Raw genomic sequence first — 20,345 nt, 5'->3', positions numbered from 1 at the left:
ACCCCTAACTCTGCTTTTGTAAAAAAAAAAAAAAAAAAAAAGGCACCCAACCCAAAAAAAGAAAGAAAGAAAACATTCACAGGGCGAACAGGGTTTAACTACAGAAAGTTGAACGGGGCCGGCTTGTGTCTCAGGAACTTCCTATTCTCCCCGTTCGTGCAACCTTCCCCCCACGCCAAAGGCTTTGTACAACCGCTAAGTCATCACTAAGCAATGATTCATGGTGGAGGGAAAGGGGAGGATCTAAGGGCCTTAGGACTGTAAAGCTGCAAGGCAACAAGAAAAAGGACAGGCAAATTTCTCTTGTTAAGTGAGAAATTTGTTCGGTGAGTTTTGCCCCATTTTTACGACTTTCCTCGCCCCTTTGGTTCAGCGAATCGCTGCAGTTGTTAAGTTAGGAACCCGGTTGTTAAGCGAATCTGACTTTCTCCCATTGACTTGGCTTGTCAGAAGGTCGCAAAAGGGGATCACAAGACACACACCCCGGGGGGGGGGGGGAGAAACGCTGCAACCGTCACAAATATGAGTTCAGTTGCCGAGCCTCCGAATTTTGATCACGTGACCACGGGGACGCTGTAATGGCCGTAAAGAGGGGAAACGGTCAGAAGTCACTTTTTCCCCAGTGATGTGTAACTTCAAACGGTCGCTAAATAAGCCGTTGCAAGTCGCCTTACGACCGCAAATGGAGACTGGAAAAGCCATCGCAAGTTGGGTGCAGTTGGGAAGCGAGTCATCGTGTAACCAAATCTGATTTAATGACCATTTTTATCCCAGTCGTTAAACCAATCGCAGGGTCATTAAGCCAATCCAGCTTTCTCAATTGATGTTTTCTATTTCGGAAACCAGCTGGGAGATGTCACAAATCACAACGACGCGACTGCAGGCTGCTGCAACCAGTGGTAAATGTGAACCAGTTCCAAAGTGTAAAGATATGACCATGGGGTTGGTTGTGACAGTCGTAAGTGTGAGGACAGGCCATTTGCAACTTGGATGTTAAATTGAGGCAGAAAAAAAAATGGTATAAGAACAGATTAGGTGAAACCTGGCTCAAAAACAGTAACTGTGAGAGGCAACTTGGGAGTCCTAGTGGACAATCACTTAAACGTGAGCCACCAATGTGTGGCAGCAGCCAAAAAGAGCTAACATAATCCTTGCTTGTATAATCCGAGGCACAGAATCAAAATCACATGAAGTATTAGAATCGCTTTATAAATCCTTAGTAAGGCCACACCTGGAATCCTGCATCCAGTTTTGGACACCACATTGCAAAAAAAAAAAAAAGATGTTGAGACTTTGAAAAAAAAAGTTCAGAGAAGAGCAACTAAGATGATTAAAGGCCTGGAGACAAAAACATTTGAAGAACGGTTGGGTATGGCCAGTCTAGAGGGGAAAAAAGACTAGGGTGGACATGACAGCAGCCTTCCAATACTTGAGGGGCTGCCACAAAGAAGAGGGAGGGGTGGTGGTCAAATTATTCTCCAAAGCACCAGAAGGCAGGACAAGAAACAATGGTTGGAAACCGACCAAAGAGAGAAGCAACCTAGAAATTTCCTAACAGTGAAGACAATTAACCAGTGGGACAGCTCTGCCTTCAGAAATCGTAGGGGCTCCATCACTGGAGGTTTTTAAGAAGAGACTGGACAGCCACCTGTCTGAAATGGTACAGGGTCTCCTGCTTGAGCTGGGGGCTGGACTAGAAGACCTCCGAGGTCCCTTCCAGCTCTATTCTATTCTTAAATGGATGACCGTCAATTGAGGATTACTTGTAAATGCATTCATTCTCCTTACAGCATTCAACAAATCCATCCACCAACTTGCCTAGGGGCAATTCCAGCTACAGGTGATAGTCCTCGACTTACAGCCATTCGCTGAGTGGTTACAAGAGCACCGAAAAAGGTGACCTAGGACCAACTTTCACAATTATGAGAGTTGCACCATCCCCCTGGTCACACGATCAGGATTTTCAGCACGAGCATCTATTTATGACAGTTGCATGTCCCGGGGTCACGTGATCACTATTTGTAAGCTTCCCAGTCGATTCTGACAAGAAAAGTCAAGTGGAGTTTTGCACACGCGTGAGCCAGTGCCTGCCACTCACAGAAACGGAGCTGCTTGCACACACTCGCCTATGGTTTGGGCGGCCCGGCTGCAAATGGGCCACAGTCCAGTACCGGGCTATAGCCCGGGAGTTGGGGACCCCTGATTTAGGTGAAATGGGCAATCTAGAAATGTAATAAATAAATAAATACCCCCTGCCATCTTCAACAGAAGAACTTCTAGGTCAGGGAAGAAGCACTGCACGCTAAATGGGATCAAACACCACTGACCTTGGGAAGAGTAAAAAAAAGATATTCCGTCAAAAATGCTACTTACCCACGACACCACACGCCCGTTGAAGCAGGGAAGCCTTGCGTTGTCGTCTGAAATTTCCTCTTTCACAACCCTGTTTTTAAAGAGAAAAAGCAAATAAATAAATAAATGGTATTGCACACAACGATGCTAGGGTCTTCAGAATCTGAAATATCCTGTGGGTCAATACTACAGATAATATTCCTATTCACATCCTATGGATCATTCTTAACAAGGAGGAGGGGTAATGCTCAAGCATGATGTTCTTCAGGGTTACAACCCTGAAGTAAGAGTCAGAAACCCAAAATTCTGCAATAATGATGATGATGATGATGATGATGATGATGATGATGATGATGATGTGATTTCGATGTGATGGTGAAATCTTTTTTTGTTGGAAATTTGGCAGCATATTAAATAAAACTTTGGAATGTGAGGCACAAGAATAGAATAGAATAGAATAGAATAGAATAGAATAGAATAGAATAGAATAGAATAGAATAGAATAGAATAGAATAGAATAGAATAGAATAGAATAGAATAGAATAGAATAGAATAGAATAAGAAATGGAATAGAGTAGAGTATGGTAGGGTAAGGTAGGGTAGGGTAGGGTAGGAGTAGAGTAGAGTAGAGTAGAGTAGAGTAGAGTACAGTAGAGTAGAGTAGAGTACAATACAATACAATACAATACAATACAATACAATACAATACAATACAATACAATACAATACAATACAATACAATACAATACAATACAATAAACCTGGAAGGGACCTTGGAGGTCTTCTAGACCAGCCCCCTGCTGAAGCAGGAGAACCTATACCATCTCAGACAAGTGACTGTCTAGCCTCTTCTTAAAAATCTCCAGTGATGGCATGCCCACAATTTTTGGTGGCAAGCTGTTCCACTGGTTAATTGTTCTCAGTGTCAGGAAGTTTCTCCTTAATTCCAGGTTGCTTCTCTCCTTGATTAGTTTCCACTGGTGCTTTGGAGAGTAGTTTGACTCCCTCTTCTTTGTGGCAGCCCCTCAAATACCGGAATACTGCTATCATATCAAACCTGACTTACCAATGGTCGTAAGTCCAGGACCATCTATCTGTACACCACTCTTACCATATTTGGCCAATCTTAAACACCTTACTAGGGAAAACTTTCCATCATCCAAGCCTGTTCGCTTTGTCATAAGCTTCCTCTAAATCAACAAACCCGCAGAACATTTCCTTCCTCAGTTTCAAAATATCTGCTACCTTGAATCAATGACCTTTATCCATACAGTATTACAGATAGTCCTCGACTTACAACAGTTCACTTAGTGAACGTTCGAAGTTACGACAACACTGAACAAAGTGACTTATGCCCGTTTTTCGCCCTTACGACCATTGCAGAAAGGTCATAAAACGGGGAAAGTTCACTTAACAACTGTCTTGCTTAGCAAGATAAATTTTGGGCTCAATTGTAGTCGTACGTTGAGGACAACCTGTATATGCTTTTTTTTTTTCACTTGGGTCATTCAATACGTCTAGGACAGGGGTAGGCAACCTTGGCTCTTTTATGACTCGTGGACTTCAACTCCCAGAATTCCTGAGCCAGCCATGCTGAGGGGAAAGGGAGGTTTCCAAGCTGAGCCATGTCGGCTGAGCAATTCTGGGAGTTGAAGTCCACGAGTCATAAAAGAGCCAAGGTTTCCTACCTCTGGTATAGGAGATACCTATATGCACATGTATAGAATAGGTGGTACCTGGCTCAACAGTACCAACTGTGAGAGGGATCTCGGAGTCCTAGTGGACAGTCACTTAAATAGGAGCCAGACGTGTGCTGCAGCTGCCAAAAAAGCCAACAGTGCTAGGCTGCATTAACAGAGGGATAGAATCAAGATCACGTCAAGTGTTAATATCACTTTACAAGGCGTTGGTAAGGCCACGCTTGGAATACTGCATCCAGTTTTGGTCACCACAATGTAAAAAAGATGTTGAGACTCTAGAAAGAGTGCAGAGAAGAGCAAGAAAGATGATCAGGGCACTGGAGGCTAAAACAAATAAGGAACGGCTGCTGGAATTGGGTATGTCTAGTTTAATGGAGAGAAGAACGAGGGGGGAACACGATAGCAGTCTTCCAATATCTCAGGGGCTGCCACAAAGAAGAGGGAGTCAACCTATTCTCCAAAGTGCCCAAAGGCAGAACAAGAAGCAACAGACGGAAACTAATCAAGGAGAGAAGCAACCTAGATTGAACTAAGGAGAAACTTCTGACAGTTAGAACAATTAACCAGTGGAACAAGCTGCCTCCAGAAGCGTTAAATGCTCCAATACTGGAAGTTTTTTAGAAGAGACCAGACAGCCATTTGTCTGAAATGGTATAGGGTTTCCTGCCTGAGCAGGGGGTTGGACTAGATGACCTTCAAGGTCCTTTCCAACTTCTATTATTATTATTATTATTATTATTATTATTATTATTATTATTATTATTATTATTATTATTATTTACTACTACTACTACTACTACTACTACTACTTTTGGAAGTTGAGGACTTACATGTACTGGTCGCCCCATCCAAATGCAGGGAATTTAACTCCCAGAATTCCCCGGCTCTACAATGTCACTGCTCAGAATTGTAGGAGTTGACATAGGCAAATCCAAAGGGCTGTATTAGTGTGAGTAACCCCAAGATGTTCACCAGCAAAAAGCTGAACAATGATGCGTATATATTCCTTGTTTGCAACCCGTAGGACTATCAACTCTAGTCGTAGGCCAGGGGTCCCCAACCCCAGTCTGCGACCCGTTAGGAACCAGGCCAAGCTTGAAGAAGCTTCTTGGATGAGAAGCGAAACGTCTTCAAAGAGAAAAACAAAAAGTCTAGTTGCCTCATCAAAAAACGCCTTTGGGACAACCACGACCTGGATGATGGCACACCTGGCTGAGGAATTCTGGGAGTTGAAGTCCACAAGTCATAAAAGGACCAAGTTTGAAGACACACCCCCTGCTCAAAAGGGTTACAAAAGGGGTCTTTGTTCCCCCAGAGACAGGAGACCCTTTGAGAGAGGAAAGCAGAAGAAGCTGGCAATTGAGGAGGGTCTGCATAAGGTTCTTTTTGCCTCCATCTCACCCTCCCCCACCGCCACTCACTTTGGCTTTCGTTAAGGAGACTGTCAAATTGGGCCTGCTTCTGATTTCAAGGGAAGGCCATCCGCTGCTGCCAAAACGGAGTCTGAGGCCTTGAGGAATGTGCTTTGCAAGCAGAAAGACTCATTCCTGCAACAACCTCAACTCAGCAAGAGGGCAAGGAGGGAGGAGGTTGGTGGGGGGGGGAGAGAGGCGGCCTTGGGCACTTTCTCCTGCACACCTAGGAGAAAGAAGGATCACCACCAACTCGCTACCACAAAAACCACAACTCCGTCATTCCCAAACAATCGCCAGTCTAGTGGAAAGGGAAATACGTGGCTTACGGCAAAGTTAACTCAGCACGTTTCAAATCGATCAGAATAGAGCTGGAGAAAGGGCGCCTTGGAGGTCTTCTAGTCTTCTACGGTGTTTCCGCACACACACACCCCAAAAAAAAATAAGACCGGGTCTTTTTTAAAATTTTTGCTCCAAAAGACGCATTAAGGCTTATATTCCGGTTATGGCTTATAGTCAGGGAAATACGGTACTAAATGTGTCCCTCTTAACTGGGGGCTTATATTTGGGGCATCCTGAAAAATCGTGCTAGGGTAGTTCTTACTCAGCCTGTATGGGATGGAGGTCAACTTTGCTTTACAGATAGTCCTTGACTTACAACCGATCCTTTAGCGACCATTCAGTTACAGCAGCACTGAAAAAAGTGATGTATGACCAGCGTTCACCCTTACGACCGTTGCAGCCTCCCCGTGGTCATGGGATCAAACTTCTGATGCTTGGCAGCTGGCTCATATTTATGGCGGTTGCAGCATCCCAGGGTCACACGAATTCCCACTTTCGCGACTTTCCCACCAGCAAAATCAATGGGGAAGCCGGATTCACTTAAGGACAGTTTGTCCAATTTAACAACTACCGTGATTCACTTAACCACGGTGGCAAGGCAGGTCGTAAAATGGGGCAAACTCGGCTTAACCAATGTTTCGCTCAGCAGTGGAAATCTGGGGCTCAGTCGTGGTCGTAAATTGAGGACTCCCTGTATCTCCATAATGTTTTCGAATACAATGCTTGGGCTGCCTTTCCCGCAGCTCAAACACGACAACTCTGATCAATACGACAGTCGGATTCTAGTGGGAATCTCAGGGAAAAAAAGAGAGAGAGAGAGAGGGTCATTATGAGGGGGTTCAAAGCTATTTTCTTTTTTGAAAAAAAAAACATCAAAGGAAAAGTATCCCTTTTCTCAGTCCGGGAAACCCACTCCAGATTATTCTCAGATCCTACCAAGATGTTTTGTCTTTGACCAGTGAGATGACTCAGTGGGAAGACAAGCCAGATTTAGGACAGGGGTGGTACACTATGGCAACTTTATGACCTCTGGACTTCAACTCCCAGAATTCCTGAACCAGCCATGCTGGCTCAGGAATTCTGGGAGTTGAAGTCCACAGGTCGTAAAGTTGCCAATAGTTGTCCACCAATGAGATAGCCCGGGGAGGGGGGGGAAACAACCTTGGCTCTTTTATGACTTGTGGACTTCAATACCCAGAATTCCTGAGTCAGCCTGGCTGGTTCAGGAATTCTGGGAGTTGAAGTCCACAAGTCATAAAAGAGCCAAGTTTGCCCACCCTTGAGGCCTATTCTTACAAAAGAAACCCCAAATGGCGTGGCTTTCATAGGAGACGGCCATCTTAGAGGGATGCAAGAGGGAGCATTAACTCACAACCCCGTTTTTCCCAATACAGGTAGTCCTCGACTTACAACCACTCGTTTAGCGACCGATTGTGCTGACAACAGCCCTGAAAAAAGTGACTTATGACCGTTTTTCACATTTATAACCGTTGTGCACCCCCACGGCCACCTGATCAAAATCGCTGGCGCCTGGCAACTGGCTCATATTTATGATGTGTCCAAGAGTCATGTGATTTACTCCTTGCGACCCCCGATAAACAAAGTCAATGGAGGTGCCAGATTCACTTAACAAACATGCCATTGGCTTAACCAACTGCAGTGTTTCACATAACAACCGTGGCAAGGACGGTCACACAAGGGGCAAATTCAGTTAACTACCGTCTTGCTCCGAAACTGAAATTTGGGGCTCAATTCTGGCCGTAAGTCGAGGACTACCTGTCCTATACTTACACAGCCCACCTGGTTAAGCCGTAAAACTCAGGTAGGGTGTGAGGCAGGATTCTTTCTTAGATGAGACCCCAGAAAGATATGCCAAGGCTGTAGGAGGGACTGTGAGGTTGTGGGGGGGGGAACCACAATCTGACAGGAAAGCTACAGCAAACAGCGTCTTCCAGCCTGCCAAGGAAGCCACGTGGACGTATCCAACTCAACTCAAAAGGAAATTTTATCCTGTGTCAAACCAGATGGCAAAACTGTAGGGAGTTTCATGGTCATGTGCACCCCAAGTCTGGCAAGGAAAAACGTCACACGTTCAGCTCAGAGATCCACACCAACCACCCAGAACAGATCGGGTTCCCGTTTAACTTCATACAACTCTGGTGTTGCACTGGTAGACAAATCAATGCAGCCAAGGGTTGTTTGTAATAAAACGTGCTCTGGATGATAAAAATACAAAATAATAATAAAAAATCCTGTTTCGCACTTAAGAAGAGCCACTGCCAGTTGGTTTAAACCAGGGGTCTTCAAACTTGGCCCTTTTATGGCTTGTGGACTTCAACACAAGTCCACAAGTCATAAGAGGGCCAAGTTCGAAGACCCCTGGTTTAAGCCCACATTTTGGGGGAAGGGGTTGTCCTTCGTTTTTCTCTGAGCTCGATTATACTATTGCAGGCATTTCATTGCCCAACTTGGTAACAGCATCAGAAGAAAGGGGTCTTTGCTCTCTGTTTATATGCACTCCCTTCTAGCACTGATGATGTTACCTAGTTGGGCAATGAAACGTCTGCAGGAAAACAACCAAGCTCAGAGAGCACCAGGGACCCCACAGTCCTTCTCCTTCCTCCTCCTCCTCCCCACTCTGCAAACCTCATCCCTTCTAGCACTGATGATGTTATCTACCTGGGCAGTGAAATGTCTGCAGGAAAACAACCAAGCTCAGAGAGCATCGAGGACTCCTCATTTCAGCCCTGAGCCTCCTTTATCAAAACCCTTGTTTCTCAACCTTTTTTCACTCAAGGGCCCTTCCAACTTTGTTTTTCTCCTGCGGCATTTCTGTCCAGGTCCCATGACCAGATTAGGACAAAGGGCAATAACTAATCTAGCATTAACAAGACAATATTTGCAATATAATCAAAATCACGTGAAGTACTAATACCACTTTACAATGCCTTGGTAAGGCCACACCTGGAATACTGCATCCAGTTTTGGTCACCACGATGTAAAAAAGATGTCGAGACTCTAGAAAGGGTACAGAGAAGAGCAACAAAGATGATTAGGGGGCTGGAGGCTAAAACATATAGGGAACGGTTGCTGGAATTGGGTATGTGTAGCTTAATGAAGAGAAGGGTGTGGGGTGACATGATAGCAGTCTTCCAGTATCTCAGGGGCTACCACAAAGAAGAGGCAGTCAAGCTATTCTCCAAAGCGCCTGAAAGCAGGACAAGAAGCAACGGATGGAAACTAGTCAAGGAGAGAAGCAACCTAGAACTAAGGAGAAACTTCCTGACAGTTAGAACAACTAACCAGTGAAACAACCTGCCTCCAGAAGTGGTGAATGCTCCAACACTGGAAGTTTTTAAGAAGAGACCAGACAGCCATTTGTCTGAAATGGTATAGGGTTTCCTGCCTTAGCAGGGGGTTGGACTAGATGACCTCCAAGGTCCCTTCCAACTTATTATTATTATTATTAATCAAAGGTTTATAATAACACTTTGTTTTTTTCCTGTGGTCCCCCTGGTTACATATTTTCCACAGGGGGAGCTCCCTTAAAATATCCTAAGGCTACTGTGTGGGGGTGGGAGGGAGGATATGGCCTCCAGTTGAGAACTCCAGACAGTCCTCGACTTGCGACCACAATTCAGCCAAAAATTTCCACTGCTAAGCAAGACAGCTGCTAAGCGAGTTTTGCCCCATTGTACCACCTTTCTTGTCACAGTTGTTAAGCGAATCACTGCGGGTGTTAAGTTAGCAACACAGCTGTCAAGCGAATCTGGCTTCCCCATTGACCTTGCTTGTCGGAGGACCGCAAAAAAGGGGATCGCGTGATCCCGTCATAAATATGAACCAGTGGCCAAGCGACTGCATTTTGATCGTGTGACCATGGGGATGCTGCACTGGTCGTTCAGTGTGAAAAATGGTCAGGCGTCACTGTTTTCAATGCTGTTGCCACTTTGAATGGTCACTAAATGAACGATTGTAAGTCAAGGACTACACCTACCTTAAACTATTACAAGTTTAATCTTATCTTCCTTAAGATAAGCCCGTTTCCTGCAGGCTGAGCAAAACAGGTCATGCCGTTCCAAGGCTGAAGGGGGCTCGGATAGTTTGGCCTTCCAGAGTTTTGCATCTCTCAGGCAATCGTAGTAAACCATATCTTAGCCTGCTTGTTTATTTTGTCCTTGCTTGTTCTACAAAAGGGGCAACTGTGTTTAGTGGAATGTAAAGTAAAGGATTAATTAGACACCGCAGCTACAAGGGAGTTGGGGCGGCAAGCTCAGAAATTTGAAGAGAGAGACGAGGAAGGAGAGTTGACAAGGAAAAAAATTAGGCAAGCAAAATAAAATTGGCAAACATTGTGTGTGGGAGTTACTGGCAGCCCTGATAGAGCAGGAAACATCATTCTTGAAACAAGCATATGGTTTTACTGATGTTCTAACTAGCAGCAACTTTCATCCGACACCCGTTGTTCACGGAACGTTGTTAAATACAGCTTTACTTTTGTTCATAATCAGCGCTTCTTTCTCTAAGTGGGGGAATAACAAAACAATATAACCAAAACCATCCCTTCCTCTCCCTGAGCTTCATCAGGAGAAAAACCAACATAAACAGAGATAAACACAATCTCTCTCGCTTTATCTTTTGGGGCTGATGAGATTTGCATTATAAATATTTATTTATCACCCAAGTAAACGCAAGAAGAAATTAAGTCACCGCTAGCTGCCAGGTTTTCGGATTGTATTATGCTCTTCATTTTTAAACCTTAAAGGTAAAAGGTAAAGGTTCCCCCGCACATGCGTGCTAGTCGTTTCCAACTCTAGGGGCCGGTGCTCATCTCCGTTTCATAGCCGAAGAGCCAGCGCTTGTCCGAGGACGTCTCCGTGGTCATGTGGCTGGCATGACTAGACGCCAAAGGCGCACGGAACGCTGTTACCTTCCCACCGTAGTGGTCCCTATTTTTCTACTTGCATTTTTTACGTGCTTTCGAACTGCTAGGTTGGCAGAAGCTGGGACAAGTAACAGGCGCTCACTCTGTTACGCGGCACTCGTGATTCGACCCGCCAAACTGCCGACCTTCTGATCGACAAGCTCAGCGTCCTAACCCACTGAGCCACCTTGGGGACTTTTAAAGCTCCTGATATTATATCAACTTTTGTAACCGTACCAGTTTTGTTTTTGTTTTTTAAAAAAAGCAGAACAATTGTCTACGTTTTTTTAAAAAAATTGTTTTGGGAGGAAAGACAGAGCAGTTTAAATATTAAAAGGCTTAAAAGGTGATTTATTTTATTTTATTTTATTTTAATTCCATTTATATCCCGCCCTTCTCCAAAGACTCAGGGCGGCTTACAAGCTTAGCAGTGTGGAAAATAAGGTGAGATAAGAAAGCACAAGATTTAATCAATGGAAGGTAATACAGACTCCTTGACTTACTACGTTCGCTTAGTAACCATTCAAAGTTACGGCACCGAAAAAAGTGACTTATGACCGTTTTTCACATTTACAACCGTTGCAGCATTCCCGTGGTTACATGATCAAAATTCAGGCACTTGGCAACTGGCTCATATTTATTGACAGTTGCAATATCTCACGTAGTCATCTTTTGTGACCGTCTGACAAGCAAAGTCAGTGAGGAAAAAAACCACATTGCTAACTTGACAACGGCAGCGGTTCACTTTTACAACGCTGGGGAGAAAGGTTGTAAAATGGGGCAAAACTCACTTATCTATCAAGCTTAGCAATGGAAATTTTGGTTTTAAGTTAAGACTACCTTTATTTCAAAAGTAAACTGATAGTTATTATCTTCTAGGCCTTAAGACCATGAAGACTCGTAAGGTAGAAACACAGGCATTCTCCAAATCCATTAAAAGCATTATCACCTTATCCAAACCAAAACGTTGTTTAGTTGCGATTTACGATTTCTATAAAACTTGGGAGATTTCACTGTCAAAAGATGCTACAATCTTTAACAGTAAGCTCCATTTCTTATTCTTTCTCTCTCTCCCAAATAAACACAGAGATTCCATTATTTTATTTTTTTATTTTTTTATTTTAATTCCATTTATATCCCGCCCTTCTCCGAAGACTCAGGGCGGCTTACAAGCTGCTGAATCCAAAGTATGGAGCAAAAAGTAGGCTGGCAGAGTAGAACTGAAATTTAATGATTTAATGCACGGGTGTCAAACTTGCAATGTCACATGACGTGTCGCGACATATCGCAACTTTTTCCCCATTGCCGGCAATGGGGTGAGCGCGGTTTTAGTGTGACGCATACGGCCCATGAGCCAGCAGTTTGACACCCCTGAAATAAGTTGTTGGATGCTTGCAATGTGTGGGAGTTTGAATTAAAATGGCTTAAATCACAATGCCCCTTCCCTCACTATGCTGTTAGAACCATTTTATGTCTGTAATGCAAGGGTCTTCAACTTGGGCCTTTTATGACTTGTGGACTTCAACTCCCAGAATTCCTCAGCCAGCGTGCCTGGCTGAGGAATTCTGGGAGTTGAAGTCCACAAATCATAAAAGGGCCAAGTTTAAGGACCCCTGCTGTAATGTCTTGGACAAACCATGATATTGTTTCACTTTTAGAAATACTGTAAAGGCATTTCTGATCCACACGGTATGGAAACAGGAAATTTAGACAGATTCTTAGTTGCACACTTTCTGCTCCAGATGTTTTGCATATCAGATGATGCTTCCTCAGTTTATATTTTCCTCTTGGTTCTGCAAGCTATGAAGTCGGTCCTAGACTATCTGAAATTCCACTGTGTTTCCTGGCTTTCAATGTTTCATGAAGCGTTACCCTCCTACTTCAAAAGCCTCCAAGTGCCAGCTAGAGACTCAGTTCCAAACTTGGCATCCAATTCCACTGCACTGGACTTGTTTATATTTGCACTGATTACACGATAGCCTGGAAGTGGTGTAGAAAAGAAAGAACTGGGGTCAATGTGCAGAGTTTTTCAATAAGGCCCGAGTTTTTATCCAAGCTTTGATGATAAGTAACCAACTGTTGGCCATTTACAGAGGATTTTCTGATCCAACTAGTAAAGAAGAAGAAAAAAAAAAGTAAACGGAAGTTATGAAGACATGCTGGGCTTGGAAGCGAAAACGGATTGCATCCAGAAGTGGTGGGTGCTCCATCACTGGAGGTTTTTTAAAAAAACAGACTGGCCAGCCACCTGTCTGAAATGGTATAGGGCAGAGGTAGGCAACCTTGGCTCTTTTATGACTCGTGGACTTCAACTCCCAGAATTCCTGAGCCAGCATGGCTCAGCTTGGAAACCTCTCCCTTTCTCCTCAACATGGCTGGCTCAGGAATTCTGGGAATTGAAGTCAACGAGTCATAAAAGAGCCAAGGTTGCCTACCCCTGGTATAGGGTCTCCTGCTTGAGAAGGGGGTTGGACTAGAAGACCTCTAAGGTTCCTTCCAACTCTTATTCCATTATTGGGCTGGAAGATTACCATAAATTCCGGAGCTATAGGCTACAGTGGAAAATCAAAGCAATGGCGCCAATCGTGACAACGGTGAACCAGCTTCGTATTATTGCACGGATGTATCCACGCAATTACCAAGAGTTGAATTTAATCTAAATCAGCCACATTTTATAAAATACAGATCCCAAACCACTACCGCTCGTTGCCCTCAACTTAGATCCTTCAGCTAAGGTGGCTCTTTCTCAAGATATGAAAAGTAAGCTAAAATAACAGGCAGTTATTATCAGGGCTTTTTTTCTCACAGAACGCTCAGAACGGAGTTCCGGCACCTTTTTTGGATGGAACCTTGTAGGGTAGGCAAGGTGGCTTGTATGACATGTGTGAGTTCCGGCACCTTTTTCTTTTACAAAAAAAGCACTGGTTATTATTTATTTATTGGATTTACACCCCACCACAATCTAACCACTTATTATCATCTGAGATGATCAGCTGTAGACGGCTACATCTTCCGCGATAGATAAACGTTTTCTGCAGAGAATCTCAAGTCTCCTAAATCCAAGAAACAGTTAAGAGCAATTTGTCTGAATGGTATAGGCCAGGAGTCCTCAATCTTGACAACTTTAAGTCTTGTGGACTTCAATTTCCAGAATTCCTCAGCCAGCTGGGAGTTGAAGCCCACAAGTCTTAAAGTTGCCAATGTTGAAGAGCCTTGGTATAGGGCAGGGGTAGGCAACCTTGGCTCTTTTATGACTCATGGACTTCAACTCCCAGAATTCCTGAGTCAGCATAGCATAGCATAGCTGACTCAGGAATTCTGGGAGTTGAAGTCCATGAGTCATAAAAGAGCCAAGGTTGCCTACCCCTGGTATAGGGTTTCCTGCCTGGATTACAATACCTTCAAGTTCCCTTCCAACTCTGTTATTCTGTTAATTATCCCAAGGATGCTTTTCCAAAGGGCAACTGGACTTTCATGGGTTTTTTTTTCTTTGAAAACTTTTCACTTCTCATCCAAGAAGCTTCAAGGGGAAAGGAAAAAAAAACACCAAGAAAAGTCCACTTGACCTTTGGAAAAGCACCTTTGAGACAACCACGATCTGAATGATTGAGACTCTCCATAAACATCAAGAGCGACTAGCCATAGTTTGCACCGACAATCCCAAAGACCCAAACGTTTTTTTCTTCCTTTAAGGGCCGTTTGCTAGAAATGCAAATGATTCCTTAATATATATATTTTTCTAAAAAAAGACAAGACAAAGCAGCTAGCCAGAGACCTTCCCATTTCCCCCGTTTCTCCATCTGAAGTGGGGTGGGTTTTTTTGTTTTTTGCAAGGGACATTAATAGAAACTAAGAAAGGAACAGACAGAAACAAAAAAATCTGCTGACCACACAAGGGTATACGGCTAGACTCCAAGCTGGCCCAATTAGAAATTTCATCCACTCAGCAGAAGCTGAAGGGACCCTTTATATTTCTCTAGGGCCTCTTCAGAACAAAGCATGTCTAGTCCCACATCTATAGACGATGAAACAACAGCTCTTCAGACTTTTCTACTTAAATGGACAGACACACACACACACACACACTGGTCGTTTGTTTTTTGTTTTTTTGCAGAAGGTCAAAAGAACTGGTAGAGAATGTAGAAAGCTTTCACATGACAGATGCAATCATTTTTATTTTTTAAGAAGAGGCTAGAGAGTCCCTTGTCTGAGATGGTGTTGGTCCTTCTGCTTCAGCTGGGGACTGGACTAGAAGACCTCCAAGGTCCCTTCCAGCTCTACTCTACTCTACTCTACTCTACTCTACTCTACTCTACTCTACTCTACTCTACTCCACTCCACTCCACTCCACTCCACTCCACTCCACTCCATTCTTTCTCCTGTTCTATTCTATTCTATTCTATTCTATTCTATTCTATTCTATTCTATTCTATTCTATTCTATTCTATTCTATACTATACTATACTATATTATACTAAATTCTTTCTCTTATTCTATTTTCTATTCTATTCTATTCTATTCCATTCTTTCTCCTATTCTATTCTATTTTCTATATCATACCATACCATACCATACCATACCATACCATACCATACCATACTATACTATACTATACTATACTATTCTTTCTCCTATTCTATTCTATTTTCTTTTCTTTTCTTTTCTTTTCTTTTCTATTCTATTCTATTCCATTCCATTCTTTCTCCTATTCTATTCTATTCTATTTTCTATACTATACTATACTATACTATACTATTCTTTCTCCTATTCTATTTTCTATTCTATTCTATTCCATTCCATTCCATTCCATTCCATTCTTTCTCCTATTCTATTCTATTCTATTTTCTATACTATACTATACGATTCTTTCTCCTATTTTCTATTCTATTCTATTCTATTCTATTCTATTCTATTCTATTCTATTCTATTCTGTTCTGTTCTGTTCTGTTCTGTTCTGTTCTGTTCTGTTCTATTCTATTCCTACTCTATTCTACTCTACTCTACTGTATTCTCATGCTTTGAAAATGCATGTGAAAAAAAATTACCTCAGAAGGGCTGCAGATGAAAAGGCCACCTCAGGAGGCTACCACTTTAACAGAATACAGGTAGTCCTCGACTTACGACCACAACTGAGCCCAACATTTGTATTGCTAAGTGAGAAATTTGCTAAGTGAGTTTTGGCCCCCGTTTTGCAACTTTTCTTGCCACATTTGTCAAGTCAATCACTGCAGCTGTTGAATTAGTAGCCCCATTGTTAAGTGAATCCAGCTTCCCCATTGACTTTGCTTGCCAGAAGGTCGCAAAAGGGGATCCCGTGACCCCGGGGGGGACGCTGTAACCATCATAAATGTGAACCGGTTGTCAAGCGTCCGAACGTAAATTTGCTGCAATGGTCATGAGTGCGAAAAACGGTCATAAGTCACTTTTTTCAGTGCCGTTGTAACTTCGAACGGTCACTAAGCGAAGTGTTGTAAGTCAAGGACTACCTGTAACAAAATAACAGAGTTGGAAGGGGCCTCCTTAGAGGTCTTCTAGTCCAACCCCTTACTTCCAGTTCCCCTCCCGCCCTCAAGCACATTCTCCTTCAGCCACACCAAACCTGACAGAAATGACAAATCTGAATCAGGAGGAAAAAAAAGGAAAAGAAAACAATTGAAGACAAAAGAGTCTGCATGGATTTAGCAGCTTCTTCCTTCAAAGGTTTTACTGAACCAGGACTGACCTCATTTCAGATTCAAATCATAAAGATTTCACCTAATGCCAGTAAGTGCTAAATTCTTAGAATCGTCCTCTTTTTAAAAAAAAAAAAAGCCAAAGGAACAACCACACGAATTGCGGAAGCTTGAGGATCAAAACTGGCAGGCTATGAGAGAAAACTCTTCTGCCAAATACACACACATCCTGACACACTAACCTGCTTGGAGTTTTGCCACTCCAAATCTGGGCCCAAGAGAGACACGGTATTGTAACTCGGCATGTGCACAATGCAGGTTTAAGAGTGTTTAAGGAATCCCCAGTTAGGTGATCCCACAGCCCGTTCCTGCGCGGGGATAATCTGGAAAACCAACAAGCAACTCAGGCAAAATGAATTTCCCCAATATGTTACACATAGTCCTCGACTTACAACTACTTGCTTGGTGACCGTTCGAAGTTACAAAAAGTGACTTATGACCCGTTTTTCACACTTAACAACCGTTGCAACATCCCCATGGTCAGGTGATCAAAATTCAGACGCTTGACAAGTGGCATGCATTTAAGATGGTTTGCCGTGTCCTGGGGTCATGTGGCCACCTTTGGCAACCTTCTGACAAACAAAGTCAATGGGGAAACCAGATTGAATTAATAACCATGTTACTAACTGAACAACTGCAGTGATTCACTTAACCACTGAGGCAAGAAAGATCGTAAAATGGGGCAAAACTCACCTAACAACTGTTTTGCTTATATTTTTCAGATTCCTCTGAAAATATATATATATATATATGAGAGCCAGTTTGGTCTCATGCTTAAGGCATTAGGCAAGAAACCAGAACACAGCTGTAGTCCTACCTCTTAGGCATTATGAACACGCAACTGTGGGGATGCTGCAACAGTTCTAGGCATGAGGACTAGTGATAAATCACTTTTTTCAGTGCCATCATAATCCTGAACAGTCACTAAATGAATGGTTGTAAGTCAAGTATCAGTACAGAACATTCAGAGAAGACTGGATAGATAGATAGATAGATAGATAGATAGATAGATAGATAGATAGATAGATAGATAGATAGATAGATAGATAGATAGACAGACAGACAGACAGACAGACAGACAGACAGACAGACAGACAGACAGGATATAGATAAAGATAAAGATAGATAAGGATAGATAGATAGATAGATAGATAGATAGATAGATAGATAGATAGATAGATAGATGGATGGATGGATGGATGGATGGATGGATGGATGGATGGATGGATGGATGGATGGATAGATAGATAGATAGATAGATAGATAGATAGATAGATAGATAGATAGATAGATAGATATAAGATACAGAGACAGAGAGACAGAGATATAGATATGATATAGATTAGATAGATAGATAGATAGATAGATAGATAGATAGATAGATAGATAGATAGGTAGATAGAGATAGATACATGAGAAAGAGAGATAATAGATGGATGGATGAATAGATAGGTAATGGATGATAGACAGACAGACACAGATAGAAAAAAATAGTGATCACTAGATGAAAAGTTGTTGTTTTCCCTTGCCCGAACCATAAATTAGGAATGCACAACTTTTTTTTTGAGGCAACAGCTGCACAAAACAGGTGTGTGATTTAATTTAACATATTATTATTGCATTTGTATTCTACCTTTCTCAACGGGAATTTCTCAAAGGGAATTTCCCTACAACAGCCCAACTCCATGAGCAGCGTGGGGATCTGAATGTGCCTTTTTCGTAATCTAACCACTGTCCTGTAAGCTTTGCTATATAACCTACACCGAGTCTCTGCATTTACACATCCATGTGTGGAAATGCATTAAAACACCCAGCATATATCATTAAACATATTTAAAACAGTCATATGGTGAACGCCTTTCTCCTCCTGCCAGTTCAACCATCATAAATATGAGTCAGTTGCGATCGAGCGACCACGGGGATGCTGCGACGGTCAGTCAGTGTGGAAAAACGTTCGTAAGTCACTTTTTTCAGTGCCTTGGTAACTTTGAACAGTCACTAAATGAACTGTGGTCGAGGACTGCCCGTATTACGGTTAGGTATGGATTAAAAATCCCCTTCATGGATTACTGCCTTGTCGTGGCAGTCCGGCAAGGCTGTATACTGTCGCCCTGCCTATTTAACTTATATGCAGAGCACATCATGAGAAAGGCAGGGCTAGATGAATCAAAAGTTGGAATTAAGATTGCCGGAAGAAATATCAACAACCTAAGATACGCAGATGATACCACTCTAATGGCAGAAAGTGAAGAAGAACTAAAGAGCCTCTTGCTGCGGGTGAAGAAGGAGAGTGCAAAACTTGGGTTGAAACTTAACATTAAGAAAACCAAGATCATGGCATCTGGCCCTCTCAATTCCTGGCAAATAGATGGGGAAGAAATGGAAGTAGTGACAGATTTTATTTTCCTGGGCTCCAAGATCACTGCAGATGGGGACTGTAGCCAAGAAATTAAAAGATGCTTGCTCCTTGGGAGGAAAGCCATGGCAAATCTAGACAGCACACTAAAAAGCAGAGACATCACCCTGTCAACAAAAGTGCGTATAGTCAAGGCTATGGTCTTCCCAGTTGCAATGTATGGCAGTGAAAGTTGGACCATAAGAAAGGCTGAGCGCCAAAGAATTGAGGCCTTTGAACTCTGGTGCTGGAGAAGACTCCTGCGAGTCCCTTGGACTGCAAGGCGATCAAACCGGTCAGTCCTAGAGGAGATCAATCCTGACTGCTCTTTAGAAGGCCAGATCCTGAAGCTAAAACTCAAATACTTTGGCCACCTAATGAGAAGGAAGGACTCACTGGAGAAGAGCCTAATGCTGGGAAAGATCGAGGGCAATAGAAGAAAGGGACGACAGAGAATGAGGTGGCTGGATGGAGTCACTGAAGCAGTAGGCGTGAGCTTAAATGGACTCCAGAAGATGGTAGAGGACAGGAAGGCCTGGAGGAATGTTGTCCATAGGGTCGTGATGGGTCGGACACAACTTCGCAGCTAACAACAACAACATGGATTAAAATATTAGGGCCCCCAGCCAGGCTTTTTCCCTTGAGGGAGGAGATGCTATCAGAAGTAAGCACAACAATAAACACTCCCAACTATTTTTCAGCTCCTCCCTGCTTAATCATCTTATTGAGCAGGAAGGAAATTCAGTCTGTTGCATCGCTTTATACAAGGTTAACCTTTTTTTTTTAAATGAATTACGGAATCAGTGCCACGAAGAACAACAGAGGCCAATTAGAACCTGTTGAATCACAGGATCAGTTTCATTCAGAAGGTAGGGAAAAAGGAAGTCCTTCTGAGGAGAAATGAGTTTCATTCTGCCCAGGAAAAAGAAAAATGTTTGGCTTAACCAGCCCGGAAATTTCCACCGCTAAGAAAGACAGTTGTTATAAGCGGGTTTTTGTCCCATTTTACAAAAACTTTCTTGTCGCAGTTGTTAAGTGAATAACAAGTGAATCTGGCTTCCCCATTGACTCTGCTTCTCAGAAGATCACAAAAGGTGGTCACGTGACCCTGGGATCGTTCAATAAATACATGACAGCTGCCAAACACCTGAATTTCGATCACGTGAACAGTTGTTAAGGCCGAAAAAGAGTCAGAAGTCACCTTTTTTTTCCGTGCCGTTGTTAACTTCCAACAGTCACTAAAATGTAAGTCAGTGACTACGTGCATTCCAGCCAAGTCAAAGGCCACAAAATAATTGAGAGAAAGAAGGACACAAACATCTTGCAAAAGTATATCAAACTATGGGGTTTTAAGCGATCCAGGGAGTACCCAAAGATGCTGTTTCACGAGGCAACTGGACTTCCTTGGTTTTTCTTTGAAGACGTTTCGCTTCTCATCTCAGAAGCTTCTTCAGCTCTCGACAGAATGGTTGGGAATGGAAAGATTTA

General features: G+C 42.9%; 1 protein-coding gene across 2 annotated transcripts in view; it reads right to left on the bottom strand.

Annotated features, from left to right (window-relative positions):
• DVL3 (dishevelled segment polarity protein 3) overlaps nucleotides 1-20,345 on the bottom strand; it is an 88,781-nt gene that overhangs the window by 52,882 nt on the left and 15,554 nt on the right. For both annotated transcript variants that reach the window (XM_083363933.1, XM_083363932.1), the window contains exon 2: nucleotides 2,374-2,443. In XM_083363933.1, coding sequence (XP_083220059.1) covers nucleotides 2,374-2,443 — 70 coding nt within the window. The remainder of the gene's footprint in view (nucleotides 1-2,373; nucleotides 2,444-20,345) is intronic.

Source organism: Vipera ursinii (genome assembly GCF_947247035.1).
Source record: "Vipera ursinii genome assembly, chromosome: 5".
Classification (NCBI taxonomy): domain Eukaryota; kingdom Metazoa; phylum Chordata; class Lepidosauria; order Squamata; family Viperidae; genus Vipera; species Vipera ursinii.
Note: the sequence above shows the minus strand (reverse complement) of the source record. Positions and strands in the feature narration are given on the sequence as shown.